The sequence below is a fragment of the Sceloporus undulatus genome, chromosome 1, assembly GCF_019175285.1.
Source record: "Sceloporus undulatus isolate JIND9_A2432 ecotype Alabama chromosome 1, SceUnd_v1.1, whole genome shotgun sequence".
Lineage (NCBI taxonomy): Eukaryota > Metazoa > Chordata > Lepidosauria > Squamata > Phrynosomatidae > Sceloporus > Sceloporus undulatus.
The window spans coordinates 190693012-190712090 of NC_056522.1; the positions used below are offsets into that span (position 1 = coordinate 190693012).

The 19079-nt window shown below is 38.9% G+C and overlaps 1 protein-coding gene across 2 annotated transcripts in view; it reads right to left on the reverse strand.

Moving 5' to 3' along the window:
- Nucleotides 1-19079, reverse strand: part of AOX1 (aldehyde oxidase 1) — a 141932-nt gene that overhangs the window by 91776 nt on the left and 31077 nt on the right. The window contains exons 25-35 of one of the 2 annotated variants that reach the window (XM_042445192.1): nucleotides 17145-17336; nucleotides 16491-16718; nucleotides 14978-15073; nucleotides 13903-14031; nucleotides 12854-12928; nucleotides 12135-12187; nucleotides 9193-9307; nucleotides 7809-7874; nucleotides 6087-6275; nucleotides 4009-4176; nucleotides 2011-2504 (exon numbers count right to left, since the gene is read on the reverse strand). The exons of the other annotated variant lie outside the window; for it this stretch is intronic. Of the exons in view, the coding sequence (XP_042301126.1) occupies nucleotides 2460-2504; nucleotides 4009-4176; nucleotides 6087-6275; nucleotides 7809-7874; nucleotides 9193-9307; nucleotides 12135-12187; nucleotides 12854-12928; nucleotides 13903-14031; nucleotides 14978-15073; nucleotides 16491-16718; nucleotides 17145-17336 (1356 nt within the window). The 3' untranslated portion in view covers nucleotides 2011-2459. Of the gene's footprint in view, nucleotides 1-2010; nucleotides 2505-4008; nucleotides 4177-6086; nucleotides 6276-7808; nucleotides 7875-9192; nucleotides 9308-12134; nucleotides 12188-12853; nucleotides 12929-13902; nucleotides 14032-14977; nucleotides 15074-16490; nucleotides 16719-17144; nucleotides 17337-19079 lie in introns of those variants that run through there. 2 annotated transcript variants of the gene reach the window in all.

A 19079-nucleotide genomic window follows, 5' to 3' on the forward strand; every position in this document is an offset into this window, starting at 1 on the left:
CAGCCTCAAACTGGATTATTTCTGCAGTGTATTTTGGAGCCCAGTGGGTTTCTGTGAGAGAGTGACATGCCTAAGGTCACCCACTGGGTTTCATGGCTGAGCTGGAAATCAAACCTTGGTCTCCAGAGTCATACAAACCACTACATTGCGCTGGTCCTCTAAGCATCGAGGGCATAAAACAAATAATTTTTCTGTGATAGCAATCCCCATAGTGAAAACCTTCCTGTTTATTTGGCTTTTGCTTTTGCCTTCCCTGGAGGCTGAGAGAGTGTGACTTGCCCAAGGTCACCCAATGGGTTCCATGGCTGAGCTGGGAATTGAACCCTGGTCTCCAGAGTCATCGCTACAGATCTCGTCATCAGTCTTGATTTTTGCCTTCAGATACCTTCTCTAACCAGCTCTTTCTCAATAATTAGTAGTCCTCCCACCTTTTCTGTATTTGTAGATGTAAAAATATATCCATAAACAAATGTTTAAAATTGCTTTAATCAAATTGTATCATAAAAACTGGACAGATTACAGGTGGATTAAGAATAAATGGCATGAAATATGAAACACTGAATAATGTATCACACAGTTATTTCAATATACAGTACAAATGTTTAAAATCAATTCTGAGATGTTGAACATAAGTTAAATACTACATTATTTTACGTACAGTATAATATTAGACTATAGTGATACAGCATTATTACATTCTGATAGACGTTATTTATGCCATCTGTGTCCAATACTCAGCTATATCCTTACAAATTGTGATGGAGGGACAGCAAATGCAAGCTGCATTAAATAAATATTATTATCTTGTTTTTCTTGTTGTTTTATTCATTTCTATACTACCTTTCTCCTGATAATGGGACTCAAGGTGACTAATAAGATATTTAAAACAATGCAGATTAAAACAATACAGAATTATTAATCACAGTATAAATATAGGATTTAAAAACAGCAAAAAGTTTATGAAATTAAAAATATTAATATGCATTAAAAGATTGTATACCAACCTTAAAACAGAACCGCACAGCATAAGACCAATCCTAATTAGTTTACAAAAGCCTAACAGCACAGCAATGGTTTTACCTGCCGCCCAAAAGGATAGCAGGGATGGGGCCATCCTGGCCTTTCTAGGGAGGGAGTTTCAGAGCCTGGGAGCAGCCACCAAGAAGGCCTGCTTCCTTGTTCCCACCAGAAGAGCCTGAGAGAAGGGCCTATCGGCATGATCCTAAGAGCTTTATTGAGCTCATAAAGGGGGGTGTTTGTCTGGTAATGAGACAAATAATGTATGTTGCTCATCAACAAATTCCTATATTCGGAAACCATAGAAGCACATAGTTTTTCTTGGTTTGCATCCTCTTCCTCTATATCAGGGGTTACCAACCTTTTTGACTCATGGAGCCCTTTTTAGAATCAGTTTCTATGGTGGAGCTCCTAAGAGGCCTACCCTATGTGTTACAGGTTAGTGGTGTTTAGGAGTAGTGTTACTTTTTGTTTCTTATTCTTTAATTTCATTCAATTTTTATTTCTTTCATTTTCCTGGAGTGGCCGCAGAACACCTGGAAAGTGCACGCGGAACCTAAGGAGCACTGCTCTAGATACTCTCTCTTTTGAAATAAGTATGTACTTTGCAATTTAAAGGAACTATACATGGATTATTCCATTGTTTGACACTGGAAATGAACAAATCACTATTAAATGTAATCTCATGGATAGTACTCTTAAAACAAATTGGATGCAGGTTTTGGCCTTCTAAACGTACTCAAAAGTACAGGTATCTGTAGACTTATTGCTGGTGCTGCAACTTCCATCAATACTTTGGCATACCCCTTTGGCTTTTGGCCTTGAAGCAACCATTTTGTTTTGCAAGAATAAGAAGATAATGGCAGATAATGGCCAACTATAGTCTCTTTGACATACTGTATGTCAAAACTGGGTTCTTGCTGTGTAATTGCCCATTTCTATGCCTTTCTTGCTGGAGACAGATGGGGATATTAAGGATGGAAGTATGGAGTTCCAGAGGAGGGTACAAAAATGGTCCCTGGACCTGCTGAAGTTGTCTGCCCTTGTGCACTTTCAGTGTTTGAAAATGTTGGCAAAATGTGATGATGACTTGATAAAAGATCATTCCAGTCATCCAGAATATTGACAGTATACTATTTAAACAAAATGGTTGCTGTACATCAGTGAGCAAATGTTAAATACTAGCATATGAATCTTTGAAGTTTGAATTTTTTAAACATCGAAATGCATATTGATTTTGGTTTTTGTTATCAGTATAGAAAAGAATTGTTTGTGCAAAACACAGGACAATCTTTTCTAATGTGCTTTCATATCCTTGGGTTCTCGATGAAAGGAACAGCAGCTTTACTGTTGGGCTTGGTGTTGCTGGAAAACTCTCTGGGTGCTCTTTTGTCTGTTTTCTTCTCTTATCTCTCCAGGAATGGTTGCATGAATAGCATTGGCTATGAACTTGAAGCAGAGAGGTTGTCAGGCTTATTCTTTGAATTCTAGGATAATGAATACAATTATTAATTAGCAAATTTTCATTTCAAAGGCATCCTGATCAAACAGGCTAATTCAGACATAATGTTCCTGGATTTAAAAGCCAAGATTTATGAAGCTGAGAATGATCATCAAGTTGCTACACTTGTTCTTCATCCCTCCTTATCTTGCACTTGTTATGGAGATTCTGAATGGTTTACTGATTAAGGTATCTAGTATGTTTCCAATGTACATTGGCCATGGTTCATTATGGCAATTTCAGTGTATAGCCAGATAACATACTAATTCTTTAGGCATTATTACCCCACCCTTTTCCCATTTTTTCCTTCTCTCAGTGGAGACTATTTGTTTGGCTATTAAGATTGATATAAAAAGTGCTGTTCTCAAGAACTGTGAACACTCTTAACACTTTGCACATGTAAGGGAGTGTGGGAGCATCAGTGTCTGTATTAACCCTCTCCCCCTTCAACCCACCTCTTTCTAGCATATCCCCTCCCCACAGCAATTGTTATCATCAAGAGTGAGGAAATGTGAAGTTGAAGGCTTTCATGGCCGGCATCCATAGTTTTTTGTGGGTTTTTCGGGCTATGTGGCCATGTTCTAGAAGAGTATCTTCCTGACGTTTCGCCAGCATCTGGGGCTGGCATAAAAACTATAGTGAGGAAATGCTCTATAGACCTGTTCAGCCACTTTTTGAAAATGTACATTTGATTCAAAGTACTTCAAGTTCACCATTGTGAATTTTGCTCTACTCCTTGCCTTTCATATCTTTTCAGTGTTCCTATTCAGAATAAAAGAAACGTTCCCCTGTGTAGGTATGTATGGAAGTGGGCAATCTGCCTAGAAACATCTTTCTGGCAACAGCTGACTTAAATACTCCAGATTATATTGTTTTGTTCTATATTGTTATATTGTGTTTCTGTACTGAACAAAAACCAGAAAAGCAACAACATAATGTGAAAGAATGCTTATTTTTGGAAGTGGCCATGGTGACTAAATCAATATCAAATTCATTGCATTTACAGTCCACAGAGGCAAAAGTTTTGAAGAGAAAGCTATTATCAATTATATCCACTTGAAGGCCTACTGAAATCTCTCTGATTTCAGTGGATCCGTTCTGGGTGTGACAGGATCCTGAGCAACTCAGTGCCAATATAAAACACATTACATAAGTCAGTAAATAACTGCCTATTCTACCTTTTCTATTCTGTTTCCTCTTTTTCATCACTTTCCCCCTTCCCATTTCTTTCTTCTCTTGTATCACTGTACCTGCTCCTTCCTTTCTCTCTCCCCTATTCATTTCTATAACTTCTATAAATCCTTGCAACAAATATTTGCCTGCACTGGGTAATAGCCTTGCAATAATTGGGTAGTATTTTGATTCATGATGCATTGGAGAAATAATTAAATTTGCCCTGTGCTAGGTCTTTATTTACTTGTGTAAAAAGACTTAGGACTATGTCTTTACAGAAATACCAGTACCGAACATTCAAAAAAATACTCTCATACCCTCATTGTGAACTGATCAACACAGGCCATTCGAATCTGCTCAGGAGTTGCTGGGCTATGCAATGTAAATACCCCAGTGAATCCTCTTTCCTTTCGTGCTGCCAAAATAGCATCCTTTATAGCAAAAAAGACAGAACATCCCAGGAACAAAGCTGGCTCACCAATGGCCTACAGGTTACAATAAATATACATGCATGTAAAACAGATAAAAATTGAAAAGACTCTGCAAATTAAGAAATAATGGCAATGTGATATACATTTAGGGAGCCCAGGGTTAGCCCTTGATTTAGGTTACAAGGACAGGGGGAAACTCATCCCATTTGCACCTCCTCGGGGCTAGTAATTTCAGTGTATAATGGAGACAGAAAATTAACTTTGTTCTAGCTAATTACAGCCAGTTTATTTATTTTGAGCTTATATATTGCTGATAACAGTGGTGTTCGAAATGTCCAAGAAAAAAGCAATATAAACAATACACATTAAAAAAAAGTTTAAAAAACACAATATTCTCTCTGCACACTGAAGAGAGAATAGCACAATCAAGAGATATTTACACATGATGTCTCTTTTGAATCTACTTCCCTTTTTCCTCACTGTAAGATCGCCAATAACCTACACTGAATTAACCCACCCCTTCCAGTAATGCAAATATTTGGTGATCAACTGTCTAGGGAGAAAGATCTTTAAATGGGCTGCATGTATTGTACCTTTATTGTTATATTTTAAAATGATTTTGCAGAGTTTTAAAGTACTAATGTTTCATTACGGTAGTTTTTTTCTGTTGTTATATTTTTAGAGGCATCTTGTTTTAATTCATGTTGTGAGTTGCTGTGGGTCCTGTGTCAGGAGAAAGGCAGGCTATAAAATACATACATACATACATACATACATACATAACCAGTCTGTCTTTACGCTTTAGACCTGGGCACACTTTAGCATTTGCAGATCAATAAAACAGGTGAGAGAAGGACATTCATGCAACTAAGGAGGGGATACAGACAGGCAGGAAAAACCAGCTTCAAGCAGCCTTTTCTGAAGCTGGATTGAGTCCTGCCAAATTGGCCCTGAAGCTAGCCCCAATGCAGATGGACCATCCATACGGGGCAGATAAAATGTGGCTTTGGGCCACCATGTTCACCCCGTTAAATTTTTTGCTTCTGTTCTGTGCCTGCACATGATCGCAGAGACACAGGAACAGTGCTACAAAGGCCATGTTCCCACCCACACCCCTATGATTCCACATATCGTCGCAGTGATGCCATTCACATCAGTACCAGGAGCTAACTGATATCATGGATGCCATGTCAGCTGTGTGGCCTGCACTGGCACTAACTCTGCAATCTATGGGCAAAGCGGTCAGTGCTATACTGCTCCATTATGCCCAACACAGAGAAACACCGACAGTGCAGAATTAATGATGCACAGGTGCACAGGAGCAAGGAGAAAATGGCACTGGAATTTGAGTGGGAGTCCAGCTGGGAAGTGAAAGTCAAATGTATCACTTTCCACTGATGTAGCATCCAGTAGGTGAACTTTCAGCGTCCTTTTATTCATACTGCACATGCTCTTCCTCTCATTATATAGCCACACCTCTTAAAACATGTTCCTGCAACCATTCATTCACACAGGGAAATATGAACCTTTTTAGCTTAAGAAGCATCTTTTTAGTCAATTAGATATACCTGTGAAGATGCCCATTTTCTAGGAAAGAGCGGATAAAACCAGTTTCTTTTTAATCCCGTTTCCCGCCATAAATTGCATTCTATCTGTTTTCAATCCCGCTTTGAGACATGTGTTATCTAAATGCCCTGCCTCCAAGTGAGATTGAATCCAGATTATTTTGATTGTCTGTATCCTGCACTAGGGCACACAATGGAGATGTGCCACTTCAGGGATGGTTTGTTATTTTTTTAAAACACAACTTAATTCTAGAAAATATGGGTTATGTCAAGGTTTTGGATGGGAACCTAAAATCAGAGATAGCCTGGTTGCCTATGTCACTGGAAGCCCTGTAAAAGTGCTTGCTGGACTACAGTTCTGGACTACTCTCTACTGAAAACTGAGTTTCTCATATTTACCTTGGATGAGTAAATTGCACTGGTGTTTTGAGATGAAGAAAGCAAAGAAACAGAAAATTGTTCTGGGATATCACATATTGCTGGGATTTTATAGTGATCTGGGCCACAGGTCATCAGCACTCCTTCTGGAGAGTATTTCAACACTTCCAATGTGTAAAGACCAAGGCCTTGGACAAAAGCACCTTCAATCTGAGAAGATAATTACATATGTCAGATTTATCTCAACATAAAATCTTAATTTACTAAGATAAAAACAAGCTGCATTATATTCAACTGATGAATAATTTAGTGACAAATTCAGCACAGTAGCCTGATTCATTTCAGTGATCATGAAGTGTAGATACACAAAGAGACAGAATCACACACACAAAGATATCTTGATGACAAAGTCATATATTCTACAAAATGGTTCACAGTGCTGTTCATGGATAAATCACATTTGTAATTTAAATAATAACATTAAAGTGGCATAATTTTAAAACCTTAATAGTATCTAAAAGTCAAAACAGACATGCTTATTACATACGATTTTATCAGATTGGAAAAAATGACAGGAGCATAGCAGTATGCTTCCGTCAATATCATGCAATAACATGAAAATTATCACATGACATTGTGATTATCCAGTGAATAAAGAGGCATTCTAGTGCTGCCTTTTATTCATGTGATTTTCCTGTGAATAAAAAGCAGCACTAGAATGCCTCTTTATTCATGGGATAATCATACAATAATTGCAACATCATGTGATAATCTTCACGATATTGACGGGAGCATACCACTAATCTGATAGTCCATAGCTCGGTGCTACATAGTTTTCTGTTTCACACCAATAACCAATGTCAATCCTTCAGGCCTGATCAGAATCATGGCATGGGAAGGGGGAGGCTTTAATCTTTGGTCCTGCTGTAGTCCTGTTCAGAATCCAGTAGGGACAAACCTGCTACTTAAGATGGGACAAATGCACTTTAGACCATATAACATGGATAATACCAAGCTCTCTAGGTATTTGTTCAGGTAATCTCTTTTTTAAGAACAGATTTTAACATGCAGATAATTTCCAATACAAGACTCCTATGTTATAACAATTTATGTGCCACACGTAATTAACTGAAGGTTTTCCATATTTGTGAAACATTTCATCTCTGATAAACACTCCATATATGTTTTTGTAACAGAGACTTCTACTGAATCATTGAGGTCTCCTGTGAAGAGCCCTTGCCAAAATCAAATCAGCATAATTTTCAATGTGGAAGAATAACATTAATACAGATGTACCAAAAGCTAATATTTAAGTTGATTAGGTTGTCAATATGATAAATATGAGATTCATAAAAATAGAAGGGCTGGAAAGAGTAGATTAAAATAAGAACACAGAACAAACTGTGAACTAAATTCATGCTAGGACATCACACTTAATCTGGTTGTTGTGTTTGCCATTATTGCAGTACAGTAATACTATTTTTCACAAGAAATATCTAAAGTGTGCCTGGCCTAAAGTCTATTGTCTGTAAGTATATCCAAACATATGATCAAACATTTGTAACAGCCCTGCAGTTACTCAGACTATGTATACATGCATTTAATGTGTTTTTTGTTTTTCACACTTTATGTATAATACAGATGGAGCCATGCTAAACATATTTGTCACAAAGCATGAAAGCATATCTAATACAAAGTCTTTCCACTTCAAAATACAGAGCAGATATAAAGATTGATACATACCTGTCCTATATCTATAGCTGGATTGATGCTGCAACCAACATCCATAACTATATCTGTCCTAATATTCTGTTTATTTAAAAAGAGAGATAATCACATGGGATTATTTATATAGAACAGAGTGTGAAAAACATAAACACAAATAAAAATATACTGTATTAGCTTATCCTCTAATTTGAATAATTAAAATGAGATTTCTTTAAGTTAGCAGGATGTTACTATGAGACATCTCTCTCTCGTTCTCTCTGGAGATTATCACACATAGGGACGGGATCGCTCCCCCGTCTTTATCCCATCATTAACCCATCTGTGACTGTGATAGCGCAAAGCGCTTTCAAAGAGTTGTGCCGAATTTGCCATTAACCCATTATTAGAGCAACATTGCAATAAAGCAAACTTACATTAATGCAAAATGCCAGCCAATGTTGCTTTAATGACATCCTAATGACTGGTTAATGACAGGGTCAGTGTGACGTCTTCTGAAAGTCTTTTATGCGGTTGCAATTAGTCACACCTTTCAGATGGGTTAATGATGGGATCTGCACAATGTCTGAAAGTCCTTCCCGCGATTATGCAAGTGTTTTATCCTGGGTCTATTCGGGTCTATTCACATTGATTATTCACACTGCCGATGATGTGGATCTTTAAAAAAAAAACTCAGGGAACACGCCAACATTGATTTCCCGGATTGAGTGGGGTTTTTGGCAGCCCCCCCCCCAAAAAAAAAAAAGCTTAATTGGGTGCATTCAGGATATGTGTGAACAATGGAGATTTAACCTAGATTCATCCTGGATTATTTTCTAGGTGAATAAGCCCTCAGAGTTGTGGCTTCCCTTATTAATGAAATCCATCTGTAATATGGTCTTGCTCTTTCACTACTGCCTTCCAGAAAAGTTTGCTTTCAGGACACATATTTCTTCAACATAGGCATGAAGATAGTCTAAGTACTAAGACTATCCAAGTACTAAGTACTCAGTACTTGCTCTAAGGAAAGTCCTTTTCTCCCAAGATGGTATTGAGAGCAACCTAATTATAATAATTGATATAAAGAGATTTACAATAGGACTACGCTGGGAAATAAGTGGCTGTTGAGGTGCTTTTGAACTGCCACTCCATCGACATACTAAAGCATGTGAGCTTCAGTCCACATGGAAAGCCATGTGTTACCTGACAAAAAAATGTCTGCTGGAGAAAATCTTTTCAAAACAAGAAAGATCTGGAACAATCTCACATAGTGAGAACTACAGTAAGCAAAGAGTACAATCAAAGGAATAAAAGAATCCTATGCTTGGGGACTTCTGGTTAGCAATGGCAATAATGTTCTGAGCATTCTTTGATTAAAATTTTGAGCACTTCCTTTCAAACAGTATCATAACATTGTATTTACCTTATGATCTCCTGTTAGACAGTCTACTTCAACTTCTGAACAAGCAGCTCCAAAAACAAAATATTCAAATGGACGTCCTTCTCCCGTCTCCCAGTTCATGTTTGTACCATAACCTCTGAAGGAACAAAAATGTTTAATAAAGCCTGTATTAAAATGTATGTTAAGCACTTAGCATAAATCAAGCCCAAATAACATCAGTGTAATAGTACTAATATGTATTTATTTGACTCATACCTTATTATTTTCTCCAAAGGTTCAGAGTGGCTTACATATGATTACTTTGATGGGTTCTGCAGCAATGGGTGAGAATCATACATGTCTCTAGAGGCTGTTGCACTACAACTTCCTGAAACCCTGCTGAAGAATGCTAGCAGTTGCAGGGCTGCACGATTCCCAAATGTGCCATCAATGAATCACAATATTCATTTTGTACCGGATGTGAAAGCCTCTGTATGCATGTGTGTGGCTGCCCCTGAAGATGGCTTAGAAGCTGCAGCTGGTGCAAAATACAGCACCTAGATTGCTGGATAAAATACCATATAGACTGATCTTTAAAAAACTGCACTGGTTGCTAATATACTTCCAGTCTAAATTCAAGGTGCTAGTGCTATTTAAAACTTTAAATGTTGTTGTTGTACCTTCAAGTAGTTTCCAACTTATGGCGACCTTAAGGCAAAGATATAATGGGGTTTTCTTGGCAAGTTTCTTCAGAGGGGGTTTGCCTTGGCCCTCCTCTGAGGCTGAGAGAGTGTACCTTGCCCAAGGTTACCCACTGGGTTTACATGGTCGAACCAGGATTCAGATCCTGGTCTCCCAGTGATCTCTCTGTGTCCTAGTCCAACACTCAAACCACAATATCATGCTGGCTCTCCTTAAACAGGTAGAGAGCACAATATCTGAAGAAGTGCATCTCCCTATATATCCCTCCCAAGATCTGAGCTCTGCTCAAGGGACCCTCCTTTATGTTCCATCAGAGGGATGAATAAACTGAGGATATGTGAGGGGGGGGGGGCTTTCCAGCTGTGGCACCTTGGCTGTGGAATTCCCTCCTTATTGAGCTTTGATTGGTGCCAACACTGGCTTCTTTTCAGTGCCAATTTTTTTGTTTATAAAAGCCTTATAAAACCTGTTGTAATTTGCCCCCCGCAGGAACAATAACAGCTGTATCCCAAACTGTGTTTCAAGTCTGGTTTCCCTAAATCTTCCCAGCAAAAGTTTTGGGGAAATAAATTCCTACAGATGAGTGATGAAAAATTTAATTTCGATCGAGCTAGTGAGAAGATAAATTCTTGCTAAACTGAAATACATCTGCTGATTATTCTGATATCCCCCTGAACTATGTTTTCCAATGATGATGATGATGATGATAATAATAATACGTAGTCTCTGCAGGTCTGATTGCAGAGGATTACAGATTCTTTCTTTCTTTCTTTCTTTCTTTCTTTCTAATGCACTTAAAGGGGATGCTTCGAAGTAAAAGCAGCTGTGGGTCTTCCGAGGCAGAACATATTCCTAACTAGGATCTGGAGCCTACATCAATTCTCTGCTGAAAATTTCTACTTCCTGGCTACTCTTTCCTCCTGAGGGTGCTGTTAGCAATAAATCCATGTTAAGGAGTAGTCATGGGGAATGTTTTCTTTAGGGTTCAGCTAGATATGATGGTAAAATCGCAGTTCCCTGCACTTTGCAGCTATTCACCTGACAGCGTTTTCTCTTGGGGGATACAGTACTCTACAATCAGATATGCAGAGACTACAGAGATTATCGCATTACCTTCACTGCCGGGATAGACTTTGGATTTAACTTTCTTAAGGCAGATTTTATCGCATTCACCCATCACTGGACAGTATGTGCAACCCAGGCCTCTCTTTCAGCTTTTCAAGAACGGAATTTTTCAGTTGTTGAAAAGATGATGGACAAACCTGGAGAATGCTGGGTTGCATACTGGCTGCATACTGCCCGGCAATGGGTGAATGCAATAAGATTCACTTTAAGAAAGTTACATCCTGGGTCTATCCCGGCAGTGAAGCTAATGCGATAATCTCCTATGTTTACACCCAGTTAACAAATTACAGAACAAAGGAAGCTAATTTTGCAAGGTATGGGAGGCGAGAAAAGTTTGTACAAGGACAAATAGATATCCTTTAACCCTTGAAGGAGGACTTCTTCTTAATATATGCTAAGTATGTATACTAGTCTGAAACGTAATCTACACCAGGATTGGCTAAAGACCACATGCAGACTCCTAGGGGCCATACTGCAGCGCCCAACCTCCAGGAACTAGGGATCATCAGGTACACTTTTGACAGGTTTTGCACCCTATGATATGTTTTAGACTTAAATCTCTTGTCACTTTTGTTTTTTAAACCATTCCCATGCCCAAAACTGCTCAGTGGGAAGACTGATAAAATTGCCCCCCCCCCATGTCCCCAAGAAAATGCAAGATCTGCAGCCCTCTCAGGTCTGTTGTGATGTGTGTTTGTGCAGACTTCAGGATGCTGCCTAACCCTGATCTATGCATACTTTAGGATGCTTCATTTGTGTTTACAATAGAGCATACCTTTGACATTTACCACATTAACATGGAAGATGGCAACAACATGCCAGTTGTGTAAAGTGTGAAATGATCTTCCAAATATTCATAAGCAGACTGTGCTCAGAAGGATACCGTTTTAGTCCTACTCCTATCTGCACAGACTTAGGTACTCATGTAGTCACACTATTAAAGATATTACGATAAATCCAATTATTAGTCCCAATTAGAGTAGACCCATTGAATACATGGGAACTTGGTAAGCAAACACTAATGCAAATCCCATTGGTGCAGTGGATCTCCTCTATGATTAACAACTGCCATTAGTATTTTTAAAAAAAATCATTAGAATTCACATTCAATGCATTTGTTTCCGATAGCAATATTAAGAACAGAAAGTATTGTTTACCTGAAGAAGCCAGTAGCTGAAAGACTAATACTTTGGCGAAAAGCTTCTGTAATCTATAAAAGATAAACTTTCTTCAGAAGTAAAATTAGGTTGTCCTGAAACCTAAGAATAGTGTTATGGAGCAGTCTTATTCTTTATTTGTAAATTATTTGCAACACTGGAACACTTCCATTGCACACACATTAAGTGAATCCCTATTTCAGTGTATTGCTTAGGACCGATACTTCACCCTGATCATATATGCCTTTGTTTTCATTTTATCTTATTTATATCTGCTGAGTTCTTATAAACAGGGGCCACAAGGGCGGGGGGGGGGGGACAAAAGCATAAGTGATTTGAAGTCCACTTTTGATTTTGAAATCGATGTAGCTTTTAAACTGATACCAGCTATTTAAAAAGCAAACTGGCACTTCACAAGGATTCCAGGAATTACAATTCAGCCCCCCCCCTTTTTTTTTATTCAGAAATATGGCAATCTGGGGAGATGAGTTGTCAACGGATGCTTTTTTATTCAGAAATATGACAATCTGGGGAGCTGCATGTTGCCCACCCCTGCTATATGCCAATAGATGACAGAGGATGATAGTACATAAGATTCTGGAAATATTCAGATGCCAATATCATAGAGTTTGGGTTTCAAGAAGCATAATAGAACCACCCAGATATGTTTTCTGATAGGAGCTTAACGGTATAACTCAGTTACAGACATAAATCACTACCCAGTCTTTCCATTTTCCTTCTGGATTTTCATCCATGATGGGTTTAAGTCGTTTCATAAGAGTCTCACAGGCGTTCTGAAAAAAATGAAAACACACACACCCATAAAATAATTATGATAGCAAAAGAGATAGCTAAAATCTCTTTTGCTTTAAGCTAGTGCACAGGACCCTGCTTTCTCATTGCTTTTGATTTAGGTGCCAGGACACCAAAGGGGTTGTGTAGAAGAAAGTGGCAGATAAACACAGGGATGCTGTGACAGAATATATTATCAGATATTATACATTCACTCTATGGGGCTGGAGAAATGGTATACTTTCATTGGATCCCAACACTGCCTCCAGAACCCACATTCCTCCTTTCTCCTTGAAGCCCCCTGTGCATCATAACCTGCTTCAAAAGGTTGGAAAGCCACCTGAAGCAGGCTTTTGGTGCTACAGAGGACTGCAACAGACTAAAAGCATAACAAAAAATTTGACCAGTTAAATGAGCTTAAAAGGCTAAAATAGTGTAAAACCATGCATATATAGATTTTTTGGGGGGAAGCCCCAAAAGCTTTAATAAAAAGCCATATTTTAACTTGAAACTGGAATAAAACCAATGTTCATGCCCAAGAGGAAGATCATTTTCCATGCCCTCCTACAATATATTGTTCCCACTGATGAGAGACCAGGTAGGGATCTCCCTGCAGATCTCAGTTCATAGGAAGCCAGATCTGGATCCCACTGGACTCAGTCAGATTCTGCACTGAATCGGGAACCATGCACCCAGCCCTAAGAGATTCTCAGATTAAGTAGCATTATAGAAAGTGTCTGAATACAATAAAACCAATTTCAAAATATTCATTGGGTTTTTATAATTTACAAAAATTCTATAATTTTAAAAAATATGTAATTGAAATTTTTGTTCTGAGATAGTGTCACAAAACCATCAAATCTAAGTTAGATAAAATCTGAAGTGATTTGCAGTCCTTGGTCCAAAGATATGAAAAGACAAAAGTGTCACATCATTTGGCTCCAATTAATAAAAAAGAAAAAGAAATATATGTCACCTTCACGGCCATCCCATTAACATCAGTCCCAATAGAGGCTGCTGTCGGTCTTGTATTAGGCACAGTTACTGTACTTGTTTCACTGATGTAAATATAAGACATCGGTATCCTTAATTCTCGACTGGCAATCTGTTAAGAACAGAATGGTCTTGTTGAAACACATCTGCCATTGTCTTAATCTATGTTGACTTTACAGTTTGTTTGTTTTTCTGCTAGCTAACCTAGAGGTCCTGACTACCTGTAGCAATTGTCTTGTATTGGACAGAACATTTGTGAAACAGCAGGGATTGCACCATAGACAAGGGATGCTGGAGCCAGACCACAGAATGAAGCCTCCAGGCCCAAGTCCAGCAAGATGGCAGCATTCTCTGCTCCTAGTACCCCACACTTCACTGAGTAGTGTGGCACTACTTGGCATGAACTCAGGGACAGATGAAATAGTACAACTGGCCCCTCTAATAGTGAAACAGGCTACTGTCAATCAAAAATGGAAGCAAAGGAAACACAAGAGACTGTGTCTAAGCTCTTCTCATCAGACTCATTTATCAATCCATCACTTTATGGTGACTTGATAAACAAATGTATACATCTATTTACAAATAATTTTTATAAACAAATATTAGAACATATAATTAATGCAGGGGTAGGCAACCTTTTTGAGCCGGGGGCCGGGTTGCTGTCCCTCAGACAACTGGGGGGCCAAAGCCAAAAAAATAAATAATTAAATAATTTAAAAAAAAGTAAATAAAAAATAAACTGGGACAAATGTAGGACAAAAATTTCAAATGGAGGACACTTTTAAATTAAAAATGGAGGCCATATTAAAAATGCTGATTTTTTAAAAAAATGTTAAGATAAATGCATGTTTCTGAGGCTTCTACAGACAATTGCCCCACCATGCCCCTCGTGCGAGACGCCCCGGCAGCAATCGGTGACAGGACCGGGCTGGGGCCGGTCCCAAGGCCTTGCCAGGCCGCATTCGGCCCACGGGCCGCAGGTTGCCTACCCCTGAATTAATGTATCTAGATTGAATAAACTTTTGGCATGCTCACTGTGGTGTGTGGATGCTTATTACCTGCATAATTTTGGTGTGAATACCTTGGCCTAATTCAACACCACCATGAGTCACCAACACATGCCCATCTAAGTAGATATGAACAAGGGCTGCAGCCTATAAACAGCAGATTAAGAGACTGGTTAGTTTTTGATGTACAGTGTTTCAATAATATAAAACATGTTGAAATGATTATATCTCATAATATAGTGAACTAAAAGAAAGAAATTGCCAGAATTCAGACTACTTTTAACTTCACAAAATATAAGCATACCTAAATAATAACATAAACATTGTTTATTATGTTGAGAGAATGAGTATTAAACACTGAAGTGCACAAGTTGCATATTCCAAGTTGCATATTTCACAGGGTTAGGGTTAAGGGATGTGGTGGCTTAATGGTTAAGATGCCAACTCTGATGATCAAAAGATTGGAAGGTTGGCAGTTCAAGCCTGAGTGCTGCATGATGGGATGAGCACTGTGACTAGTCCCAACTTCTGCCAATTTAGCAGGTCGAAAGCATGCAAATGCATATATAATTAAATAGGTATCACTTCAGTGGGAAGGTAATAGTGTTCGGTGCTGTCATGCTGGCTCTTTGGCTTAGAAACAGAGATGAACACTGCTCCCTACGGTCGGTTACGACTAGATATTCATGTCAAGGGATTATCTTTACCTTTACCTTTAGGGTTAGAATAGACTACTCCTTTACAACCAACCCCTCTTGTGTCAGGGTGTTTTCATGCAGGGTCGAAGGTGCACATTTTCTAGGCTAAATTGGAATATTTTGTGTTCTTTTTGCTCTGGTTTCAGCCCCAAAGTGAGGCTTCGATGTGGTTTCTGCCTGGTTTGAAGACATGCATGATCTAAACATCCCGCCTCCAGAGCAGTTTGAAACCGCTTTATTTGGCTTGTGTGTTTCATACCTCTTTCTGGCTATATTTTCATTTAAGAATTAGGGGAATTGGTTACACTTTTACCAAACTGAAACCAACAGAAAGTACTTTTCCGTGTCCAGCACACTGGTCATCTTGATGCCTGAATACTAGATCCAGTGAAGGATGTTAAAAGTAAAAGCGCAAGATTAGTCATAGGAACGTAAGGGTTGGTACTACAGGTCTAAACTGGAGTGGGTATGCATCATGCATAACAATGTCAATATTGAGAAACTAGAGGGATGATATTTTGTGGTATTTTAGTCCCTGTCTTTGCCCAGGGTTCAAGTGAATCTAATGAAGTGGTTAGACTATCCAAATCTATGACACAATTAATCTATTAGGCCTGTGCTGGCAGATCAATGTGCTGGCAGATGCCCACTATACTTCAACACAATCTCCCCCCTTCTTTTTCCATATTGAAGCACCCTGTACCACCCGAAACAACATGTCCTTGTTGTTTGATATGTGTCCTTTTGTTCCAGATCATTTTTGTCTTAAAAATACCACATACTGTATATTTCTTTACAACTGATATCCCAAATATCTAGATACACAACAGTAAAGAATGTCAAAATACTCAGTTTTCAAAACCAACCTGATTAAGAAATGTTGGCTGAAATCCTATTGAATATTTCAGCGGAATAATGGCAATCCCTTTCTTTCTCCAGTAGTTGCATGTATTAAATTCTTCCACAGCCTGCTTCCTTCTGTAAAAACATGACTTCTTCATGCATTCATTCCAACATCTTATCAAGTTCTTTGGATCAACTTCCTGTTTGTAATGTGTTTTGTCAAATGTTTTGTACATGTTTTTTTCTCTGATCTGTAAGGATAAATGGAAAACCATACAAAGAAAGATAAGACACTGCTCTGTGTCTCTGGTCTTTTCACACTGAATTGAACCAAAATAAGACAGGTGGAAACTAGTTCACCCATTGCCATTTGCAACTCTTTCATTTGCAGGAACTCACAAATTCTTACATATAAGCTGGTAAGCCACATATTTCAGCCATAGCAGAAGCACCCATGACATCTGAAGCATATCCCAGCAAGACAGACAACTACAAACACTACTGTGGTTGAGATCCAATACCTACCCCTTCACATGGCCAAAACAAGTAGGTGATTCCTGCCAGCAAAATAAAAATACACTCATGGTATAGCTGAATGCCTTTGTTGAATCTTGCTATAAAAGCAATAATTCTATTTAGAATTATTTAAAAAAAACTATGAATATTCTTACTGTTACCTTCTCTGGTGGTAACCCTGTTGTGACTGCTATATCTGTTATTAATGTCTCTGTAACAAGAGCTGACTGAGGAAAACCAAATCCTCTAAATGCTGTGTTTGATGGCAAATTTGTCTTGCAGGCACATCCTTGGCAGAGTAAGTTGGGAATCTTATAAGCATTATCCATTCTTAGCAATGCATTCTCCATTACCTTTAGGAAAATAAAAGCATCGATTTAATAAAACCAGCTTTAAATGTGTGTGAGAGAGACACTGTCTTTAAGTTTGACTAGAGAGCAAATGCACAAGCAAGGTTCCTCAGACAAGCCTTTTATTTGTCTTATAGCAATATATTAAACTACCACTTGGAAGGCACAACCTGTGTGCACATCACTGTGTTATTGTCTCCAGTCAGTGGCAGCACATAACATACAAATTTCTTTCCATTATAGGGATTTCTCTCTATTATGAAGGCCAGTACAGCTTGGAGGAAGGCATTTACTCATATGCTGTCAGAAGAGGTTGCAGTGCCACAGCTACATTCCAACTGGGACGCAATTGCTATGCTTGCAAGCCCAGATTGTTCTTATTTTTCCCAGGTGGGGAATTGCAGAGCTGGGTGCTAGGATCTGACTTCCATGTGCTGTAAATGAATCCCAATTGGGACTCAGCAGTGGTGCTTGCAAGCCCATTTGAGAGGGCATTGCTCTCTTGCTTTTTCCTCACCATGGACAAATAAGATTGATTCCCAGCCAAAGTATCAGGTCTCACCCACCACATTGTCCAAAGAACCCCACATCATCATCCAACCCACACAAAGTCACAGTGGTAGGTCATAACCATCACCATCTGAGTTTCCCCATAGTTGGCACCGAATCCAGGAAAACATTGAAACTGACTGCCTGAACAGACCAACAAGAAACACTAATGTTGGTGACAGCATGGTGACCGCATGGTGCACGCCCCGACTCTGCCCTGATGTCAGCATCACACCACATGCCTGACCAGCTGGCAGGTGGCATCACACCGTTTCTTTGGCGTAGACCTATGGCAGTTTGCACACATGCTGCAATATCAAAGTTGGTAAAAATTCTACAATACATTTTAACAGCAAACCAGGAAAAGCCCTTAAAACAAAACAAAACAAAATTCTTGTTGGAAGGGGAATTTTACTAGTTTTCAATAACTTTTGGCAGCAAAACACAAACATTAGTTTAAAGTAATTATTCCTGTTTTCCCCCGAAGGTCTTTTAGTGGGTTCTCACTGAAATTCAATTGTGTAATTTGCACAAGTTTTGAACTGATGACACACAAAAATACCTTTGGGACCAAGTGCTATCCACTTCTAATGTAGACAGTAAAAAGAATAGTGGACAGTGTTGCCAGGTTTTCAAAAAAGCAATAAGAGACAGGGCCGGGGAAGATGGGTAGGAAGGAGCAGCCTGAAGGGACCATGCCAACCACATGGCCTGCTCTGAAACCAGGTTGCTGTCACTGGCCCCAGTGCTTACTGCCAGGAGCTGGATTATCCTGGCTCCTTTTTGCTCTGATGCAAAAGATCAGAGTACAGTGTTGGAGTGGCTTCGGGTCAGGTTGGTGGCATGTGAATGCCACACTTCCAAAGTGGCCTGATGCTGCTTCTTTTTGCCCATTTCTTTCAGGCCACATTCAAAATTCATGACATGTAGGGCATTTGGTATTTAGGTATTTCAGTTATATTTTTATGTTCAGTTAGCCATGCCTTTCCCTGTAACATTAACATAATGTCCACATTCATAAATTATATTAAATGTGTACTTCTGTCTTTATAAATACCTAATATCTCTGAAAGAGAGGATTATTATTTTTTTTGGCCTAGTTGAAGGCTTTCTGACATTAGCTAGGGTTCACACCTTATAATGATAGACACAGGAAATTCTAATGGGGAAGAAGGTGGTGGTAAGTGGCTGTGAGAA